Genomic DNA, 22480 nt, shown 5'->3' with positions numbered 1-22480 from the left:
GACTGATTAAGATCCACACTGGATACCACCTTGGGAATGAAGGCTGGACTGGTTCTGAGGGACAACCTGTCCACATGAAAGACTATGAAAGGCTCCACTGCCATAAGGGCCTGTAATTCAGATACCCTTCTTGCTGAAGTGATTGCTAAAAGGAAAGCTGTTTTCCAAGAAAGACATTTTAAGTCTGCAGTAGCAGCTGGCTCAAAAGGAGGTAGAGTGATTTTCTCCAAAACAAAGTTAAAGGTCCCAGGCTGGGGTTGCAGCTCTCCTGAGTGGTCTCAAATTTTTGGCCCCTCTGAGGAACTGCTTGAGCAATGGATGAGAGAAGAGAGGAGGTCCTGTGTTATAATGAGCTGAAATGGCTGAGGCGTGAATTTTGATGGAGGAAAAAGACAGGCCCTTGTGCAGCATCTCAGTTCAGTATTGTAAAATCTGAGGTAAACTGGGCACTGCTGTGCTCATCCCTTGAGATTTGTTCCAGGCACATAATCTTTTCCATTTTTCAGCATAAGATTTTCTAGTACTAGGCCTCCTTGCCTCTAAAATGATATCCATCACAGGTTTACTGAGGGATGGTAAAGGAGAGATTGGGTAATTAGCCAGGCTGCTAGGTTCAGTGTTAGAAGCAGAGGGTGCAGAATCTGGTTCTCCTGCTGAGACAACAAGGAAGGAGTCTGAGGCAGGTGCCATGGGGAGAACCGTGACACACTGCACAGGAGTGGGAACCAGTGTTGGCGTGGCCAGTCTGTTGCAATCAAAATCATCCTTGGTTTGTCCCATTTGATTTTTAGTAGTACTTTCAAGAGGAGAGGCAGGGGGGGGGGGCATAGACTGATAGGTTTTTCTAGACGAAGGACAGAGCATTCACTTTCCAGGCTTGTTTGTGGGGAGTCCTTGTGCAAAAATTTGTCCAATTGGTAGTTCTGGGGAGAGGCAAACAGGTCTACATCTGGGCTCCCCCATTTGCTTGTCAACATGATGAAAATCCTTGGTTCCAGTTTCCACTCGTGTGGGTCCATGAGGTTTCAGCTTAGTCCATCTGCCAGTGTATTTAATTTTCCTGGCAGGAATTGAGCTTGTAGGTGCACTTGGTAGCTCAAGGCTGTGTTCCACAATGCCATGGCTAGTCTGCAGAGGGGGTAAGAATGTGTACTCCCCCTGCTTGTTTATGTACCACATAACAGTGGTGTTGTCAGTCTTTACCATTAGTTGTCCTGGAAGAATGTGGTCCTTGAAGGCTGTCAGAGCATTCTGTACAGCTAACATTTCTTTTTGACTGATATGTAGGTGCATTTGACTTGGGTTCCATTTGCCCTGAACGCACTTCCCTGCCAGGTGAGCCCCCGATGCATAGTCTGATGCGTCTGTTGCTAGGGTTTGGGCAGCAGAAAGTGGTGTGAAAGGTAGTCCCTTGTTTTGGTGGAAGGCCTCTGCCCACCAAAGGAATTCTAGACGTAGGCAAGGTATGATAAGAATCATTGCTTCTAGATCCTGAGAATGTTGACACCATAGACCTTTTACATACCAGTGTAGTTTCCTCATATGCAGTCTTGCATATGGAATTAGAAGAATGCAGGAGCCCATGAACTCAAAGGCTTGCAGTATTTGTCTTGCAGATAGCAGGGTTTTTGTGGCCACTTGTTTGAAGTAGGTTGTTAAACGAATTTGTTTCTCTGGTGTGAGGAAAGCCATCTGGGAAGTTGTATTCAAACTTGCTCCCAGGAATATAAATTTGTTTGCAGGGTACCAGGTGTGATTTATTTTCATTAATGGTGTACCCCAGACAAGTTGGAACCAGTCATACAAAGGCCAAATGATTCAAAAGTATGTCCTGGCTTTCTGCCTGAATTAGACAATCGTCCAGGTATGGGCATATTTGAATATTTCTTTGCCTGCAAAATGCAATAACTGGATCTAGACACTTTGTGAATACCCTGGGTGCAGTAGATAAGCCAAAGGGCAGTGCAGAGACCTGATAGTGAATGTAGCCTGCTTTGAATAGTAGGTATCTTCTGCAAAATTCCCTGATTGGGATGTGCAGGTATGTTTCTTTTAATTCTAGTGTTGCCAACCATGCATCTTTGCCAAGCACAGGAAGCAACTGGTGAAGAGTCAGCATTTTGAATTTTGGAATCTCCAAAAAGGTGTTTTAGAGTAGACAGGTCCAGGATAGGACGCCATGAATTGTCTTTTCAGGGTACCAGGAAAAGTCTTGAGTAGAAACCTTGTCCCTTTTCCTCTTCTGGTACCAAATGAATAGCCCCCATGCTTAAGAGAGAAAGTATTTGGTTTTGGGCCTCTGCCCACTGATTTGGGGTAGGTCTGGCCACCTGCTTGGTGTTGGCAAAGTGTGGAAGTGAAATCTGTATCCCTGGGACACTATTTAAAACCCATTTGACCTGGGTACTGAGTTCCCAGTTCTTTGCATGAAGAGCAATCTTTCCTCCCAAAGGGGCAGTCAGTTGATAAGTGCTTGGAAATTTTAAGAGGAAGTCATTGAGACAGTTTACCATAGGGGGAGTCTTATTACTCCCAGATTTGGAAGTGGAGACCCCCCCACTGCTTAGTCCTGTGCATACCCTGGGACTGCAGCCTGGGAGCTCTGCTGGATCTGGGACTGGACTGAGAAGGTCTGGAAGAGGCAGGAAAGGACCAATTCTTGGAAGGCCAATGCCAACTAAATCTTGGAGGTTGTATTGGTAAAATATTTAACAGTTTGCATAGATTTAGCCTTTTCTTCCATCTTTTTAAGAACTTCTGCCTTGTTGCCAAACAGGCGGTCCTGGTTTAGGGGAGCATCCAGTAATTTTGCTTTAACATGATCTGGTAGGGATTGCTCCTTAAGCCAGGCATGCCTTCTAAGTACAGACCCAGTTACAGCAGCCCTGCAAAATGCCTCTAGAGAGTCTAAACCACATTGCAAAGTATGTTTTCCAACCTGTTCAGCTGAATGCAATAAATCCTGTAAATCCTTATTTTCAGCACAACCAGGAAACATCATCATTTTTTGTTTAAGTAACCCAGTAATATGCTGCTGATACTTTCAACATATGAAACTTGCAGTTTAAGACCCTAATGGCCAAAGTTGCAGAAGTATATACCTTCTTATCCCATCTATCCAGCACCCTGGAGTCTCCATCAGATGGGATAGGATTTTTGGCAGTAGTAGCTTTAATGCCCTTGGGCCCCTGTGAAATGGTCTCAGGATCCGCAGTAGGATTTTTGAAAAGGAAGTTGAGAGAGTCAGGGACCCTGTAATATCTATCAGGTAAATGCATCAACAACAATGTCTAGTACAGGAGGTATGGCTAAAGGCTTGTGCTGGGGTAAGAGTAAGAAATCCCTAAGCCTCTTTTTAGAATCAGAGAAATCCTAACTTTCCCAATGAAAATGCTCCCTGAGAGTATGCAAGGTTTCACCAAAAGAGAAATCCTCTGGGGGGAGAAGCAGAGGGAATGGAGTCCTCAGCCTCAAAATAAACCTCCAGGTTGACTTATAGTGTCAGCAATAGGTTATTTCTCACAAAATCTTTGTTGTTTTTTGCATGAATTTTTGAAACAGAAAGTCTTTCAACTTCCTTCATATATCAAGGATTCTTTTGATTTTTTGCATAAAATTAAAGGAATAGGATGGACAGAAGATATGTATTTTATAACAGTGGATGTGGCTAGTTTATGTACAAATATACAACACTGTTATGGTTTAGAAGCAATACATTTTTTGGGAGACAACCCCAGGACACATTATGTTAAGGAATTGTTATATTTTTGTTTAAAAAATAATATTTTTGGATTTGATGGTAGTCTGTATAGACAGAAGAAAGGTACAGCAATGGGGGCAGGTTTTGCCCCAGCATACGCAAACTTATTTATGGGTTGGTGGAGCAAGTACATATATACAGAAGTACATTTTTTAGAAGTTTTGTTATTAGATATTTTAGGTTTATAGATGATTTGATTTTTGTTTGTCGAGGAGGTAGGAATCAAGTAAATGAGTTTATACAATACCTTAATATTAATAAATATGATATTCAATTTGATGGAGTCCAAGTAGGTTTGAAAGTAAATTTCTTGGACATAACACTTGAGGGGAAGTTGGGAGCTGAAATCTATACTAAAATACATAGAAAGTTTGATCAGGTTAATTTAATGTTACATGCTAGTAGCTGTCACCCCTATCATACATTAGCTTCAATTCCCTATGGGGAAATGTTAAGAATAAAAAGAATGTGTAATAATAAAAAGGAAGCATGTGAAGAAGCTAGGAAGGTTGCTGCTTTGTTTGTAGAGAGGAGTTATAACCCAGATATAGTGTCTAAAAGTTTTCTGAAAATGTTTGAGAATACACAAATAAAGAGTTGTAGATCGAGGAATACCAACAGTAAAGATAAAGAAAAAGAGATATTGGAGTACAATTCTTTATTTTTTGTTTCCAAATATACCATGCTTTCTGAGAGGTTAAATGAACTAGTTAAAGGATGCTGGGAACAATTAAAAAAAGGAGGTTCCTTCACTTCTTCAAATACAATTGACATTTTCATATCAAAGGGGAAGGAGTCTTAAAGACTTTTTAGTCCATAGTAAATATTATAAACCAAAGGATAGAATTATAAGAAATTTAATGAGAATGGGAACTTTTCCATGTGGCAAATGTTCAATTTGTCAGTATATTACAACAAGTTTTGATATCATTAATAAAAAAAATTTACTACTCAGGGTATATATTCTTGCATTAGTAGAAACATTATTTATGCTATATGGTGCTCATGCGAGAAATATTATATAGGTGAAACTAAAAAGCTTGGGAGAAAGAGCAAAATAGCATGTGAGAGATATAAAGAAAAATAAGAGTATGTGCCCTGTAGCAGAGCATTTTAATACAGTACACTTGGGGGACTTCAGCAGTTTTACAATAACAGTTTTGGAACAAATAGTACAACAATATGAAAGTGTTGAGATGCTAAAACATTTACTGATAAAAAAGGAATCTATTTTTTATCATTAAATATAATACTTTACAGCCCTATGGATTAAATAAAGAATGTAATTGGCAAAGTTTTATTTAGAGGGTGTTTTACTTTAAGATAAAGTAGTGCTTAGTTTTAACTGAATGTATGTAATTATGGAATTAATATTGTTCTAAACAGTATATAAAAAAAGGTTTTACAATTGATACAATTTTACTCTGTAAAGGCTGAGTGTGGCCGAGGAGCTAAGAGAAAATTAATTGTGGAATTAAATTGCTTTTGGTGAACATAAGAACGCATTTTCAATGGTTCTTCTTTCGCTTTGTTGTATGGTTTTCAAGTGGTGCTTTGGTAGTTTTAAAATATGTTTTCCAACCTGTTCAGCTGAATGCAATAAATCCTGTAAATCCTTATTTTCAGCACAATCAGGAAACATAATTTTGTGTTTAAGAAATCCAGTAATATGCTGCTGATACTTCCAACATATGAAACTGGCAGTTTAAGACCCTAATGGCCAAAGTTGCAGAGGTATATACCTTCTTACCCCATCTATCCAGTGCCCTGGAGTCTCTGTCAGAGGGGGTAGGATTTTTGGCAGTAGTAGCTTTAATGCCCTTGGGCCCCTGTGAAATGGTCTCAGGATCCGCAGTAGGATTTTTGAAAAGGAACTTGAGAGAGTCAGGGACCCTGTAATATCTATCAGGTTTCCTGGGAGCAGGAGGTAAAGAGTCAGGGGCGAAGTGAGATTCTGCAAATGCATCAACAATGTCTAGTACAGGAGGTATGGCTAAAGGCCTCTGCTGGGGTAAGAGTAAGAAATCCCTAAGCCTGTTTTTAGAATCAGAGAAATCCTGACTTTCCCAATGAAAATGCTCCCTGAGAGTATGCAAGCTTTCACCAAAAGAGAAATTCTCTGGGGGGGGGGGGGGTAGAGGGAATGGAGTCCTCAGCCTCAGAATCCTCAAAAGGTAGATAAGGGTAAATCCTGATTATCAGAGTAAACAGAAATTTCAGAATCCTGGTCAGAAGTATCCTAAACAAACTCAGTCCTAGGTCTCTTAGAGGGTGAAGTCTGGCTTCCAAGTAATAAGGTCTTCAGCCATTCTTATCTGTATTTCAGGCATAGAAGCCTGATCATGCAGTCTGGCTGTCAGTTTTCTAGGCATGGTTTGAGATTTACACCTTGAAGAATAAGATGGCGTTGGTTTAATACGCAAGTCAGTAGGCCTGAATACACCATCAGAAGCTGGTGCCTGCACAGTGGCTCCGGACTCATCCAAGGTAGAGACATCCGCAGGTTCCACAGCTAAAGCATCTCGCAGCATACCGGACTGCGAATGGGTCTCAGTAGAGGCCTGCGAATCAGAAGTAGCAGGTATCAGGGGATGCGAAAGTGCATCACTGAGTACCGGCCAACTGGCTTAGGAGAAGCGTCGTCGGCAGTTTTAGACCTATGCGGCCTGTCTCTGTCGTTAACTTTGCGTTTTTTTGAAATGTCGGTAGTCGGAAGGCTGACCGAAGACATATCAGGATAATTGAACTGAGCACCAAACTATTTAGAAGCGTAAATATACCGATGATGGACAGTTCGTGGTTTAAATAAGGCACAAAACCGATAGCGAGGTACGTCATGGTCAAGGCCTAGGCAAGGAATACAGTATGAATGAGGTATTTGCTTTCCACAAGTAATGCAATTATTTACTTTTACTGACATCGGTCAAGAGCAAGAAAAAAAGTTTCCCCAATGGGGTACTTGGCTTTTAGTTGAAGACTTCGGTTCTGAAACTTGAAAATGAAAATTTCAGGAGTCAGCCGACCGGCACTTGCGAACTGCTTCTGCTTCGGGCACTGCACGGCAAGAAAGACTGAGGTAATGGCGTTGGCTGCATGTTTTATACCCCTGACGTCATGGAAGAAGGGACAGCAACTGATGCAGGACCCAAGATTTTGTTAATCAGGCCGACTGAGGCCTACCTGCAAGCAGATAACTCAAATGTAATGACTGCAACAGTGAAACACAAAGAACATCCACTCATCATCATCATCAAGGTTTTGAATGCAAAACCAGCTTCACTGTTAGTAGAACATGTCTTCCAATACTGAGAATGGTGGTATAGAGCCAAAGTCGGCAGCAAATTTACAGAAATACGGCTCTACATCCACTAGCAGCACACCATTCACTGTAGTACCCTCAAACGAATCCATGGCAATGAGAAAGTAAATGCCTCATTTCTCAGGAAATGGAGCAAATGCAGAAGTACACAAAGAAGAGCTTCTAAGCTCATACACAAGAGGTCCTACATCTGATCTCTCATTCTCTTTAATGAGTAAAGAGAGTGGCACTGAAGAAAATCCATGGTGTCCCCCAATGAAAGAAATGTATCTGCAGATATGGAAATACCAAGATGACCTCTTACTGCAGCATCCCTATCAACATGCCCAGCACATTGGTCAAATATCTAGAGATGAAGTCAAGGCCAAAGTGAAGCTAGTGGAGATACTGAACTGCATGCTCCCAAAGCAATGCAAAGAAACCTTCAGTGCATTTATCACATACCAATGTGCCATGGTAGAGATACCACAGCATCAAAGAATAAAGGAGTGACCATGCTGGATATCAAATAACCTGGTTAATGTTGCTGAAATCAAATGAGCGTCTAAACCACCTCCATTTCCTTTATGATGAAGGAAAAGCAAGACTGAAACTTGCCCCTCCATGATCCCCAAAAGATGCCACTTCTACAGCCCCTTTTAAATGCAGGTACTGGGACAGCACCAACCACTACTCATCGAAAGTCAGAGACCAAGAAAAGGATACCCTACCAGAGGCGGATGCAAAAAGAATTGGAAGAAAACCCTTTCCCCAACATTAAAAGACCAACTTAGCCCCAGCTGAGAAAAACAGTCATTTGGGACATCTCCCACCAAAAGTACAATTGAATAATCAGAATGCTGCAGGATAACCTGGCAATCCAACCTCTTTGGTGGCTCTTAAAATGGTCTCACTAAACCCTACAGTAATTTTGGGAGAAAAGCACTGGAAGTTATTCAAAAGTCTGAGAAACCTTTACTGCAATTATCATGACCATCAACAAACAGCTGCATAGTACTCTATTAAACTTAATCATCCATCTCTCCAGAGACTGAAAAGAACACAGAAGTCCAAAGTAAGAGTGCCCCACAACTGGTAGGAGTCAAATTGCCACAGAAGATTTTCTTAGCCCTCAGTGGCAGACAAACCTAGACTTTGGGGGAGGCTGGTTTCACTCCCAAGCAGAGATACATTTACTTACTACTTAGGTTTCTTTACCAGGATACAGTACTGATGAAATCTGACCATTTACAGGCTCAGCACAAGATGACAAGGCAGATGACTGAGAATCCTCTCTCTCCAGCTAACAAGTCATCCAAAGAAGAGCAGGACATAAATTCATCACTAAAGGGAGATGCTGTGACACGTGACTGTGGAGAATCTGGGTAGGAGCACAAGCTGTGCCATAAGCCTGGCATTGCGGCCCAATTATTTTCTCCTCTTTGATTCTTGCCTTGGTTCATGGATGTGATCTTCTGCTCAGACTGCACTGACTGCAATCTTTAATAGTGAGTCAGAATAAGGTAATGCACACCTTAAGCTTCTCACAATGGCACTTTTAAATGGCTGGGCTGAAGCACTGATACTCAACAGTTCTCAAGATCATGCTTCTGGCCAAAGCAGAGGAGGCAGGTCATCTGTTGGTCCTGGTTAATGACCTGATGGCTGCAGAGCAAGTCTACAGGTCATACAGATTAAATCTGGGGTCTTTCCAACTACGTATGTTACTATGAGATTCAAATTGTGCAAGTGGCTAGAGGAGCTCATCAGAACATCAGAAGTACTTCTCACTGTTGTAGTATTCATCACTCTTGGGCTATCCTTCCAAGGACAAACATCTGGCTAGCATACCAAAGCCTTTATACCTTCCGGGCACTGTACGTTAGACAGATGTCTGACATGCAAGACGCAAGGTACATATATGCATGAGCACTTGATACTCAGAAATGAAGTGTCCCAAAAGAACTGGTGCAGCCTCAGACGAAAGCAATAACATACACATCCAGGAAATGAAGAAAAAGGATACAAAAAAGAACGCTCAGCCAGAAGGAAAACAGAAGGTAAAGGGGGTAGGAGGGAGGGACAGAATACTGCAAATGTGAGCAGTAGGACATCTACTGATATGGTAATATTTTACACAACTGTACTGTGTCCTTCCTTACCACTGTTGCATAAATCTAAGGTGTGAAGAACCCTCTCACTAAGATTCTGTGAAGGGAAAAAGGAAAATGAATTGACGGATTTCAAGGAAAAATCATTAACCACCTTGGGCATAAAAGGAGGACTGGTACGAACAGACCCATTCTGTTTAAAAAAAAGGTGGAACTGCCTCAACAATACAGTCTTTCAAGAACAATGTTGTAAATAAGAAGACATTGCAGGCTCAAAAGGGGACTGGATCAATTTCTCAAGAACAATATTACGGTCCCAAGAAGGACGACTAGGCTTTCTTGGAGACTGAACATGAAGAATGCCTTTCAAAAATTGTTCAACTTCAAAACTAGAAGCCAAAAGTGGATTCAGAGGCAGACGAGCAGAAATGGTTGACAAATGAAGTCATGGCACAACTGAGCAACTCACAAATATGAAGGGACTGTAGGAACCCCCACGGAAAAAAGGGTCCATGTCATGCTTGAGAAACCAAAAAGAAAATCTCTTACATTTAGTCGCATACGACTTTCTAGTAGTGGGTTTTCTGGTCTCCTGAAAACCGCAAGGCATGTCTTAAAAAAAAAAAAAAAAAAAAAAAAATTGGTGCCTAAAAGGAATCAAAACGATCACCAAAAGCGTCAATTGAAGGGTGGGCAAGCGAGGGTGAATGAGAGATCCCTTGTCATGCATGACAAAATCTATCCTGTGCGGTAACTTGCCCTTGGCCATATGAAATAGAAGGGGAAAGTGTTGTCTGGGTCAAAAGGGAGTCACTGCAAGGCTTTGGACCTGACCCACATGATCTTGTGCAACACCTTTGGCAGTAGAGAAAGAGGGGGGTGGAAATACAGAAACAGTCACTTCCAAGAAGAGACATGGAGTCCACTTTTCAAGCCAAAGGACTTGGCACTTCAACGGAATTGGGGAAGTTGCCTGCTTAGACAGGAAGCAAAAAGATCTACTTGAGGAGTATCCCATCAATGTACAAAGTCAAGAAACATCTCCAAGTGAAGCATTCATTTGTGAAGATTTGTCCTGGATCTGCTCAAACAGATAGCCACAAGACTGTGCTTTGAAGGAATGCAGACTGCCTGAAGAACCAAGTGATGTCAGATTGCAAAATCCCAATCCTGAAGAGCCAGCTTGCAACGAAGGTAAGATTTTGTGTCCCTTTGCTTGCTTGCAGATGTATCGCAAGACTGTAGTATTGTTTGTAAAAATAAATAAATAAATAAACAAACACCTTTAGAGGACCTGGAATGCAAAGGGAGTGAAAAGCCTGGAAAGCTAGAAGTACAGCCCTCATATCATTGAGGATGACATGATCTGCCAGTTGTTGGTGGGACCAAAGATCCTGCGCTTCAAGGTGGTCAGAGGAGGCTCCATGACCATGATCAGAAGCACCCATATATAGCTCCAGAGTAGGGAGAGGAACCTGAAAAGACGGACCTAGATTCAAGGAAATCTGGTGACATCACTAGTGGAGCTCGAGCTTGAGACAAGAAGAGAGAGAAGCTGGATACTCCAGACGGTGGAATTACTGGGGCCAGTCTTGAGATATCAGTAAAATTTCTTCCTATGAAGTTTGGCAAAGGGACCATGGGAATGGTGGATGACATGTACCCTAGAGGTCAAAAAACTGCCCTTGCAGAAAGGACTAAAAAAGGAAGTAGAGAATGGAAAGAAGCAGCCAGAGAGAGAACCTTGGGAGGTAGGAGGCAAGCAAACACTGCAATGGTCTGAATCTTGCAGCGAAGGAATGATTGGTCCTGAGAAGGAGTCAAAGACTTTTTGAGGCAGAGGGTTTAGTTTAAATCCTGAAACAGTTGCTGAGAGGGGGACTTGAATCAAAAGATAATCAAACTAAGGGAATATTTGAATTCTCTCAAGTCTGACGAAGGCTACCACAGAGGGAGACATTTGGCAAAGACCCTTGGAGCAGGAGGAAAAGCATAAAACTGATAATAAGGAAGTAACGGAAGCATGCAAAATTCCTGAAGACAGGCTGCCTAGGAATATCGAGGTAAACATACTTGAAATCCAGGGATACCAGAAAGGCTTGAGGAAGCAACAGTGGGAAAAAGAGTCTGAAGACACCACCTCCTGAAAGAGGGAACCTAGAAAAAGGTGCTGAGAAAATACTAATCCAGAATGGACCTCCACAACCCCTCCCTTTCCATGAATCAGAACCATCCTTGAATAAAAATCCATTCGCTGTGGAGACAAGGGGACATGTTGGATGGTTCTCTTTATAACCAGATCCAAAAGAACCAAAGGATAATGTTGACGCCAACAAATACATGGCTGTGGAAGCCCAGAGAATGAAGAAAGGGACTTCCAGACTATAAAATAATCATTTTGGATAATGGAAAGTACCCAAGCATCTGTGGTCAGACAGGAAAACAAAAAAAGTCAACCTGAAGGGAATCTGGCCAAGGGGTAAGAGTGGCTGAATGTCAAATAGAATCAGATGTATGAGGAAAAGGAGGCTTTTGGCTTGGAGGACCCTGAGAAGGCATGTCCTGGAAAGCTCTCCTAGAAGACATCCAGCCCTAGGAGGCTATTTAGGCCGTATATAAACAAAGGATGGCTTAGATGAATAATTTCTCTGAAACTTAAGAACAGGAGAGACAAAGATTTGCTTCAAATCCTGCACAACTTTACCATAACTCTGAAGTGTCATAATTGAGCAGCAATGCTAAACAGATTCAGGTTGTTTAAAGGCAGAATCCAATAATTTGACCTTGATGCCTTCAAGCACAGCCTGGAGGCGCAGGCAATAATACCTATGCATACTAGATCTAGATGCAACTGCCCTAGAGGACACATCAGAAGCAGCATAACTACATTTAGTAGAATAAAGGAGTCACCAAGAAGCAGAGCTGTAAAGGGAAATGGTAGAAGTTGTGCCCTCTGAATCACGCAAATTAGCCAGAAATCCCCCAAGTTGGGAAAGAAGAGCTAGGACATATCTAGTCATAAGGGTGAAGTAATTAACAGCCCTGAAGGATAAGGTAGCAGAGGTATATACTTTTATCTTTTTTTTTTTTTTTTTTTTTTTTACCGTACCTGCCCCAAGGCACGGCTGTCCCCACCAGAAGGTAAAAGCTTAGAAGAAGACAGCAACTTGGATGGTTTTCAGTGACTACAGAAATAAGAGCAAGATCAGAGAAAAGCTTATGTAAAAACTGTTGGGCTTCAGGAACTTTACAAATCCTAACCGATTTCTTAGGGGCAGGAGGATGAGAACCAGGAGCCTGAGAAGCTGAAGAGAAAGCATCTAAAGGGCAGCCAGCACTGGTGGGAATAGAGAAGGCCAAAAAAAAGTTATTTGCAAGAGTTCATGGTATCGTTTATGAACACCAGACCACAGTATTCCTAAAAGACAATTTTTCTATCAGGGAGTCATAAGAAAGTGAATCCTTCTCCTCGGACCCCATGGCAAGGGGAGAGTAGATTTGAGAAAAGTAGGCCAATGACTCCTCACCAGAGTCTAATTCTTCATCAGAGGGGCCACATGCTTAATCATTTGCAAATTATGTTATCTTTAAAAAATCTAGGATATTAGGACTCCTGCCTAATTCAGTGAGGGTACCAGACACCTCTTCCCTAACATGTACTGGAGAATCTCCATAGGCCCTCATGTAGGCACAGCCTCAGTGGATGTGCCGGCAGACAGCTTCGTGCTGACCTTTAACTGGGGCATGGCAAAGGGAACTGACAGTGGCAGTGGACAGTTCTCTGGTCCTTTATCCAACCTGATGGAGACTGTGACAATGTGAAGTTTTGCCAGCTATGCCAGCAGAAGTAGAGCAGTGGATGTGGAACACATGCCAGCATAGCTAGCTGGAGATTTGTAAAGAATTGCATGTCATTTGTTTATCAGTTTGCAGAATGTGATAATTTTGATAGTTTTATTCATATAAAACAGTATAACGTTGACTATGGGCTCTGGGTATGGTTCCTGACCCCTTACTCCATGGTAAAGCTGTAAATGCCGTTTCTAAATTGTATGACAGTTAGTCTATTGGAATATTTTCAGTTCACACCTGAATCTTATAGAAAGAAGTTTCATGAGCATAGATGCAAAGCAGATGAAAGTGTATGTGATTATAAAGCACTTATTTTCATAGGTGGGTGAGTGGGTATCAGGCCACCACTTTTGAAGGTCTGGCAGACCTTTTGGTGAGGGAACAAGTCTTTAGCACTTTGCATGAAGACATGAGAATTTGGTTGGCAGACCGGGAGTGCAACTCTGCAGATGAGCTGGTGAGAAAAGGGGATCTCTACTTAGCAAACAGGGCATCACTACACAAGAAGGGGATACCCAGTGTTGCACATGGTTATAAGGGAACCCAAGGTGGGCAGACTAAACCACATCCGAATTCACCAGTAACAAGAAAAGCCACTAGTTTAGGTACACAGGCAAGATCAAGGATTAGATGTTTTAAATGTAACCAGTGGGGCCATGTATCATACAGATGTCCACGGAGGCAAGGTGGGGAACAAAAAATGGGGGAGCCAGCAAGTGGGAATAGTATGCCAGTGGTAAATCAACAGGGGTACCAAATTATCACCAGAATTTACATCCCATCTTAGTTGATGGAAAACTGGCCAGTGCTAAGAGAGACATAGCCTCTGACATAATCATTGTGAAGCATGCAGTGGTTAAACAGGAGCAGTACTTGCTTGGGCAGTCCACTCTAGTCAGAGGTTTAGGACAGACCCCATTTCAAATGCCTCTGGCCAGGGTTCACCTTGAATGGGAGGGTAGAAAAGGAAGCAAGCAAGCAAGTGTGTTTCCCTATCAAGACATCTGCAGGGATGTCTTGAATTATTTTGATAATGCACTACCTTATGTGCATGCAGTTACAGTCAGGCTTCGAGACAAGCATGTGGGTCTGGTAGTCTGGGGGAGACCCAACACCTGAAGCCAGAGCTAGTGAGATGGATATTTCAGAGAGGGAGCTACCCTGTAGCAGTGGGCCTGAAGGGGAGCCATAGCTGCTGGTAAGTACGGATGTTCCTAAGGACAGAGGTGAAGGGTACTACCCATGCTGACAGCAAGACACAGCTGTCAGAGGACACCAGGCTTCCTGTGTAAAGGGAGCTGTGAAGGGTCACCAAGATAGAGTTGAGACAGGCTCAGCTCTTGGACCCTACACTTGGAGGTTTGAAGGAGATAGCTAAGGAGGCACCTGATTCTCAAGGAAAAGGGAAGTCTCTATACTGGAACAAAGGAATACTGTATAGAGACAGTGGACCCCTGAGGGAGGGCTACAGGATGAAGTAATACAGTTGGTAGTGCCTAGAGCCTACCATCCGGCACTTTTAGCCATATCCCATGACATTCCTTTTGCAGGTCATAAGGGCATAAAACATACCAAAAGAGATGCATTATTCAGAACCTTTATTGGCCTGGGATTGCAAGGGATAGAACAGGGTACCACAGGACCTGTGAGTAGTGCCAAAAAGTAGGCAAGGCAGGAGACAAGGTCAAGGCTCATTTGATGCCCTTGTCTGTGACTGAGGAGCCATTTCAGAGGGTAGCTATGGATATTGTGGGCCTCTGAATATCCCAAGTTCCAGAGAGAAGAAGTATATCCTCTTGGTAGTAAACTATGCTACTAGATATCCTGAGACAGTGGCTCCGTCCTCCATCGAGGCAGAGAAGGTGGCAAATACTTTGTTAGAGATTTTTATCAGGGTAGGTTTCTCAGAGAGAAATACTAACGGACAGAGGTGCCAATTTCATGTCAGACCTGCTGGCTTCTCTGTGGGAGAACTGTGGGGTGAAGCACCTAAAGACCCACCCCCAGAATAATGGTCTTGTGGAAAGGTTAAGCAATACATTAAAAAACATGCTACAGGCAACTGCAGACCAGTTTAAGATATTTGCCCTATCTGCTGTTTGCATACAGAGAGGTAACCCCAGGAATCCACAGTTTTTTCATTCTTTGAGTTGCTGTAGGGGCATAGGGTGAGGCGGCCTTTAGATATGATTCGTGATGAATGGGAGGGTAAGTGTGAAACCCACAAGGAGTCTGTTGTGGTATATGTCCTAAACCTCAGGACAAGGTTTAGGAAGTTCAAGGGCTAGACCCAGGAGAACTTGGCAGGAGCCCAACAGCAGAAAAAGTTCTGGTATGACAGGAATACTCAAGCCTGAGAGTATACTATGGGACAGCAGGTTATGGTTCTCATTCCTATCAGACACAATAAGCTGCAGGTAGCTTGGGAGGGAGCCTTCAAAATGTAAGAAAGGTCAGTGATGTTAACTACATGGTAGAACTGCTGGGCAAGAGCACAAACTGCACCATGTTAACATGATGAAGCCTTACCATGACAAGGAGGCCCTTATGCTGAGTATTTGCAATGGGTGTCAGGAGGAGTCTGAAGGGGATCTCTGGCTACCTCAAGCCAGTCAGCAAAATGCTAAGTTATTAAGGTGGAGCCTAGGGTTGCAGGCATATGATGCAACAGTGCAGCACTGTAATGGAGTTGGCAATGCCAATGCAGATGGGTTCTCAAGACAGGGTAGGGGTTAATGCGGCCCCAGACAGGCTCCTGCCCCTCAAGCAACATTTCTCCAGGGTCACTTGATAGCTTGACTCTTCAAAGGAGGGAGAGATGTGACAATGAGGTACTGCCAGCTGTGTCAGAAAAAGTAGGGCAGTGGATGTGTAACATTGGCCAGCATAGCTAACTGGAATTTTGTAAAGAATTGTACGTCATTTGTATATCAAGCTGATTTGTACAGGTACTTGTGTTAAAAACTGTACTGTAATTGTTGGAACTAACAGACTAACCGAGGATACTGGAAGAGAAAAGGTTAATCTCAGTCCAGCTAACTTTGAAAAACAGTCAAATTAAATTACCTGGAAAGCCAAAAAGATTGTGTCTTACAGTTGACTGCAGCCAGAGTCAAAACAGCTGTGAAAACAAGGACAAGGAATCCTGCTGTATTGTCCTTAGCAGTGAAATACAGTACAGAATCGATTGAAACATCAATTATTCGCCCTCCAAAGTTTTCCAGTAGGAAAAATCAGTGTCTGAATATGTAAATGTCACACTTACTCACTTGTGCTTGTTTTTTTTTTGAGTCTGTAGCCTTCTCATGTGTGAAAAATAATTGTTCCTTGTCTACTGGTATCACTGAATGGTTGCAAAGTGTATTCCATGTGTGCAGGAAAAACGAGATTTTTTTTTTTATCCGATTCAATTATATGATTGATTACCCGAACTACCATAGGTCTCAATTTAGTTCGGACAATCGACTCTACTGTAATTACTATCCTGGAAGGGTGGAAGTACTGAAATGGTTTTATGGCTTCCATAATAAGCTCCATCTGTGTGTATGGTAACATATATGTGAGATTCTGCTTCAGTTTCTAATAAAGGTAGGTAGCATGGGAACCAGAAGTCAGATGACTGGATGTTTGTGATGTCATTCTGTAATGCAGCACTGAAATGACATTTCAATACTAGAGGAGATAAAAATCTCAGAGCAGTCTGTTTTTGAAACCTGACAAAGAAGGAAGACCACTCACCCACTTCATCTTGCCTTAAGTAACCAGGGAATAGTAATTCTTTAGACAAGTAAGGAGAACATAGCGAGATTAGTTAAGTACTGTTTTTTCTGTATCTGTGTGAATCTATTCATCTGTGTTATTTTAATATTACCTGTGATTGAAACACTGGTGTTTAATGTAAATAGATATTAAATATTTTCATGTTCTTTTATTACTTACTAAATGTATTTAAACCTTTCAATGTGGCTGGTCTTTTAGATAATGTTTTAACCTTTGAGAGTACTTTTATTTATTTGGTGACACTGTGGCTACTCTTGGAAGCCCTGCTGCATTGGTCAAACACTACCATTTGTATCAGTATTTACTCAGTATAATTGGATACCCTGGCAAGAGCCTTAGAGTAGCTGGCTTTGCAGTGTCCTGGTGCCAGAATCTACCTTACAGTCTGGGCAGAGGGCATAGCTAGCAAGTATGTCTCAGCCTTTCCCAGGTGAGTGCATCTGTGAAAATCCAATCTGAAAGAGTGTGCGCATCAGCTACATGGAGAAGGAAAACAGAGCACTGGTTTCACGGGGAGGGTGGTGGAAAACTTGGACTGGGACACTTGGAGGACTCAACTCTATAACTTCGCCAGTACGAAGTCTTACTGGGGACCGAGATAGAGAGAAAATCCAGACCCCGGACTGAGTGTTCTCTGTGTGCTCTTAAGGGAAACTGTGCTTGGTGCAGAGAGCTGCATCTGAAAATACTGTGTGCATCTATTTTTGGTCCAAGTGAACACTCCTCACCTGTGTCACAGGTGAGGATTGAGGCTCCTTGATTACTGGCCCAGAGGAGGATGTCACAGAGACCTCCAATGGAAGCTAGACAGCAGAAGGATCAGTTTGCACCTCTTTAGCTTTCTTTTTAAGCAGCGGCTGAATGTCAGGGCAGGCAGATTTGACCACGGTACCATGAGCCAAAGCTTCAACCCATGGTTCTTCAAATAAATGCAATGAGATATCAAGATAACTGTGGACTGTCTTAGGGAGAAATGCCTGACAATTGCACACTGTGTATGGTCGTGAGTGGCACTGAAACAAAACAAAAAAAAAACTGCTCATGTCTACCTTTATGAGGAAACTGCCTCTCCCATACTCACAATATCCCTTCATGGATGGCATGTAAACTGAGGCAACAGGAAGAAAAAAATAAAAGGAAGGAAGGAAGATACTCCAGTATAGCATTTACCTTTAGAAGTGCACAGCAGTGAAACCAACTCTGTAAATGGCATTCAGTCCAAATTCAAACAAAGCATTTAAACTGGCACCAAAGTATTTACGAAAATTAAGCATTAGCATGTCATATATGTACCTTACGCCTTGAACATGGAATATACGTGTCGTGCATGGCACCCTGAAGGTGAAAAGGCTTTGGTATGCTGGTGGAAAGTTAGTCCATCCTCAGCAGAGTATTCAGAGAGTAAAGAATACTTTAACAGTGATAAGGAAGGACAAAGACTTTAGTGGACACCTCACTGCTGGCATAGGGATGTCCTAATAGGAGATAAAAAGGTTCATACATGCACTAAGCATACGATTAAGATAAGAAAATTCTTAGTGTCTTTGACACAGAGGAACCAACTGCAAAAAATCTTGCAGTGTTCATGTCATAGCACCTCCCGTTAGGACTTCTGTTTTAATAAGCTGAACTAGTAATGGAAATATGACAAATACAAAAGAATGTGCGACATTCAAGGTGACTACATGTTTTATACACCAACATCAAAAAGAACAGAACATAGTCCATTACTCTTGTACAAGTTGATAAGGCCAGCAAATAAAATACATGGTAGACAGAACTAGGACTCAAACATGGATCTCCTTTTGAAGCAAAATTGTACCTCCTTGACATAAACAGAACACGTGTCAAGCAGTGTAAGTGCCACAAAGCATTATTTTCTGTGTATGTCAAAAATGGTACTGAATAACTTATTTCTGTGGCTGGATGTCTGACCTTTTATAAACTTGGGCTTAGAATGTCTAGCTATGAACATGCCACATAAGTATAATCAGTCTGCCATTAGATGAGGTTATCTAAATGCAAAAGTTACACTAAAGTAAACACTAACTGGATTGGTAAAACAGACTCATGACATAAGATTAACTTCCTGAAATGATTAAACGTGACAGCAGTAATGACTGCACCTCTGCTGTATGCTTTCAAAAAGTTTATTTTGTGCTCAAAAATAAAAAAGGGCTGAAAACAGAAGCTTGCATACAGTATAGGATACAAGAACCTCTGCACCAAAAGGTCCAACTCACCAACCAACTTATGTAAAAACTAAAAAGTCACTGGACCAAGCTGATAAAATACAGACCGTTTTTATTTTAAAACAAAAAACGCAACGTAAACGCAGGTAAGCACTTTCGGGTTTTACCCCTTCATCAGACAATGCATCCGACATTGAGGCACATTTTTAAATAAGCAATGGACAATCCTCTTTCACTATTGAACCCTCCTCCTCTTCAGGGTGGATTTAATGGGAATAACCCCTTTCAAACCAGGGGCTCTGTCTGCTCTTAACTCAATGATCCATTTAGCCTCATTGTACTCATTTAAATTTACTACATCACCACCTCTAGCAGTTAACCTAACTACCTGCAATACCATAAAAACAATCGTATGATCAGTATTGACTCCAATATGTTGACATAAAGCATTGTGGACATTCTTTAACAGTATAGCCGACAAATGTTTCAAAATTCTATCTTTCAGCCGGCAGTTCGACTTGCCCACATAGAATGAGCAGCAATCTTTGCACTGGGCCAGATATATACATCACATGTCTGGCAATCAGCATACTGTGATAAAAGGTAACTTCGCCTGTAATGGGGTGAATAAACAGATTATCTTTCATAATAAATGTGCAAGCCTTACAGTGTCTGAATGGAAAGGTGCCCCGACGACAAGATAATACTTTATTAACCATAAGCTGGCAGCTACATAGTCTTTTTTTTTAAGCCAAGATGCAACCTTAGACCGTAATACTTTGAATACTATTTGTATTTTACTTAAATTGTATATTGAATAACAATGTTTTTAGGTTTCATGAATGCTACTATCGGCAGAAGAAAGGTATTGCTTATGAGTATGCCCTGTGAAATATTCAAACCTGGTTTTAGCGTTCTGGGAAGACAAGTTGATTTTTTAACACCACACATCAATGGAAGGAACATTTGGGGTATTATGCAAGATTTGTGGATGATGTGTTTTTGTTATGGAAAGGTACCCAGGATGAATTATGTGTGTTCACTGCTTATTTGGAGTCCACTACAGATTTTTTTTAAGGTTTAGTGTATCATCATGTTCTGATACTTCCACTGATTTTTTGTTTGGATACGAGTCTGATGAAGAATAGAGAAGGGTTTATACAGACAGGTTTGTATAGAAAGGACTGTTGGAGAAACAGTCTCTTGGCTTTTGATAGCATGCACCCCAGACATTTATTTGATTATATTTTAAAGGGACGGGTATATACAAGAACATCTAGACTATGCAAGGATGATGAACGATTCAGGAGAGCATTGAAAAGTCTAGTTAACAACAAAAGAGGTTATAAGGAGGAGGTTGTTCAATGAGTGGTGGACGATAGTAGGAAAGACAGGCCATGGTTCTCTGATATTAATACAATAGTTAATAATAAACAGCATTCATCTAGGAATGATAAGTTACGTGTTACGTTGAAATATAGTAATATAGGGGAGTGTGCAATATCATACGACAGAACTGGAAAATCTTACTAATGAAAAACTCAAAAATATGATTGGAAATCAACCTTTCTTTAGCTTCAACTGCAGTAGGAATCTAAAGGACCTACTATGCAATGAACAGCTTATGGTTAAGAAAGTTGTTGTCAACTGTAAGGCTTGCACATTTATTATGAAAGATAATCTGCCTGTAATGTGGTGAATAAACAGAAGTTACTTTTTTATCACAGTATGCTGATTGCCAGACATGTGATGTTATATATTTGGCCTAGTGCAAAGACTGATGCTCATTCTATGTGGGCAAGATAACCTGCCGGCTGAAAGATAGAATTTTGAAACATTTGTTGGCTATACTGTTAAAGAATGTCCACAATACTTTATATCAACATATCAGAATGAATACTGGTCATACGTTTGTTTTTATGGTATTGCAGGTAGTTAGGTTAAATGCTAGAGGTGGTGATGTAATAAAATTTACCAGAGTACAATGAGGCTAAATGGATCATTGAGTTAAGAGCAGACAGAGCCCCTGGTTTGAATGGGGTTTATTCCCATTAAACCCTCCCTGAAGAGGAGGAGGGTTCAAATAGTGAAAGAGGATTGCCCATTGCTCATTTAAAAATGAGCTTCAATGCAAGATGTATTGACTGATGATGGGGTAAAACCCGAAAGCGCTTACCGGCTTTTACATTGCGTTTTTTTTTTAATACACGGTCTGTATTTTATCAGCCTGGTGGTCCAGTGACTTTTTGAAAAAAGAAGTTTGAAAAGGGACTACAAATATTGCAGCTGTATTATAATATAGCACTGATAAAGTATAAAAGTACTGTTGACGCAAACTGACCTTTTAGATTGGATATACTGTATGTATTTTGCAAGTACCACCTTAATGCCTTTGTATAATTAAAGCCAAAAAAAATTACACATTCAAAGCAGACAAAACAAAGCAACATTACTGTGAAGAACCATAAGCATAGCAAACATGAAATTCATAAGTTAAGAAAATGATAAATAACTTTCAAAATGGCAAAGGCTCACAGTGGTGAAGTACTTACAGTGAAAAACGATGTTCCACAAAACCGCGAACATATCCCTCGTACAAAGCCCTCATGTGCTTGCAAAGTGCGAATGCAGTTACGCTTAATCAGGTTCCATACTTTTACCTGTTGAAGTAGTGAATCAAGTTTATGAAAAGTAAATTAGCACTTATAAAAGTTCCAAATATTAACACAGGTCTTTTTGACACCAATGCAAACAAATGTTCTACAATAATGTTAAACCATTCTTGTAAAATTTTAAAAATTCATTTCTATAAAAAGAGTACATGCTTTAGTTCAGATGCAGACAAACCAAAGATAGCAATCACAATGCCCAAGCCTATGTGAAATTCCAGGACACATTTCTGGTCATCAGGTTATGGCTACATAACTGCCCATAACACATCTTAAAGGAGCACGATTAAAGAAAAAGGAACAGCATCAAAATGCAAGCCCATGGAAAGTTCACTGTGTAAAGGAAGATATTCTGTGGTAGAAACATATGAAAAAATATTGCTTTATGGCAAGCAACATGGAAAATTAATAGATCACCACTTTCCTTTTTTTCTTAGCCAAAAACAATAAAAAGAGCATGTATGTTGATGGATGAAGCCTTCAGGTGCAATATTATAGTTCATTCATGAAGACTGCTGCCTAATGTAACTGGTGTATGTGCGCAATGTGTGCGTGTATGCATGTATACAAGCACGTATACATTTATAAAATTATACACACACACACACATTTTATATATATATATATATATATATATATATATATATATATATATAAAAAATACACAAATAAGATTCATACATATATGTGACTGCTTCTGTATACCAAAATACCACTTACCAGAAATTCAGATAACAAAGACAAAAAGGGTCTATATTATATCGACATCTTAAAAATGTTGAATCTCACTTGTTCAATATGAAAATGTTGAACTCAAA

The 22480-nt window shown here is 41.0% G+C and overlaps 1 protein-coding gene across 2 annotated transcripts in view; it reads right to left on the bottom strand.

Moving 5' to 3' along the window:
* The window catches only part of DCAF13 (DDB1 and CUL4 associated factor 13), a 781821-nt gene that overhangs the window by 658019 nt on the left and 101322 nt on the right, over positions 1 to 22480 (bottom strand). For both annotated transcript variants that reach the window (XM_044065680.1, XM_044065681.1), the window contains exon 3: positions 21546 to 21653. In XM_044065680.1, coding sequence (XP_043921615.1) covers positions 21546 to 21653 — 108 coding nt within the window. The remainder of the gene's footprint in view (positions 1 to 21545; positions 21654 to 22480) is intronic.

The sequence above is a fragment of the Protopterus annectens genome, chromosome 3.part0, assembly GCF_019279795.1.
Source record: "Protopterus annectens isolate FY-2018-M chromosome 3.part0, PAN1.0, whole genome shotgun sequence".
Lineage (NCBI taxonomy): Eukaryota > Metazoa > Chordata > Ceratodontiformes > Protopteridae > Protopterus > Protopterus annectens.
The sequence above is the reverse complement of the archived record's forward strand: the minus strand, read 5'-3'. Positions and strand labels throughout refer to the sequence as shown.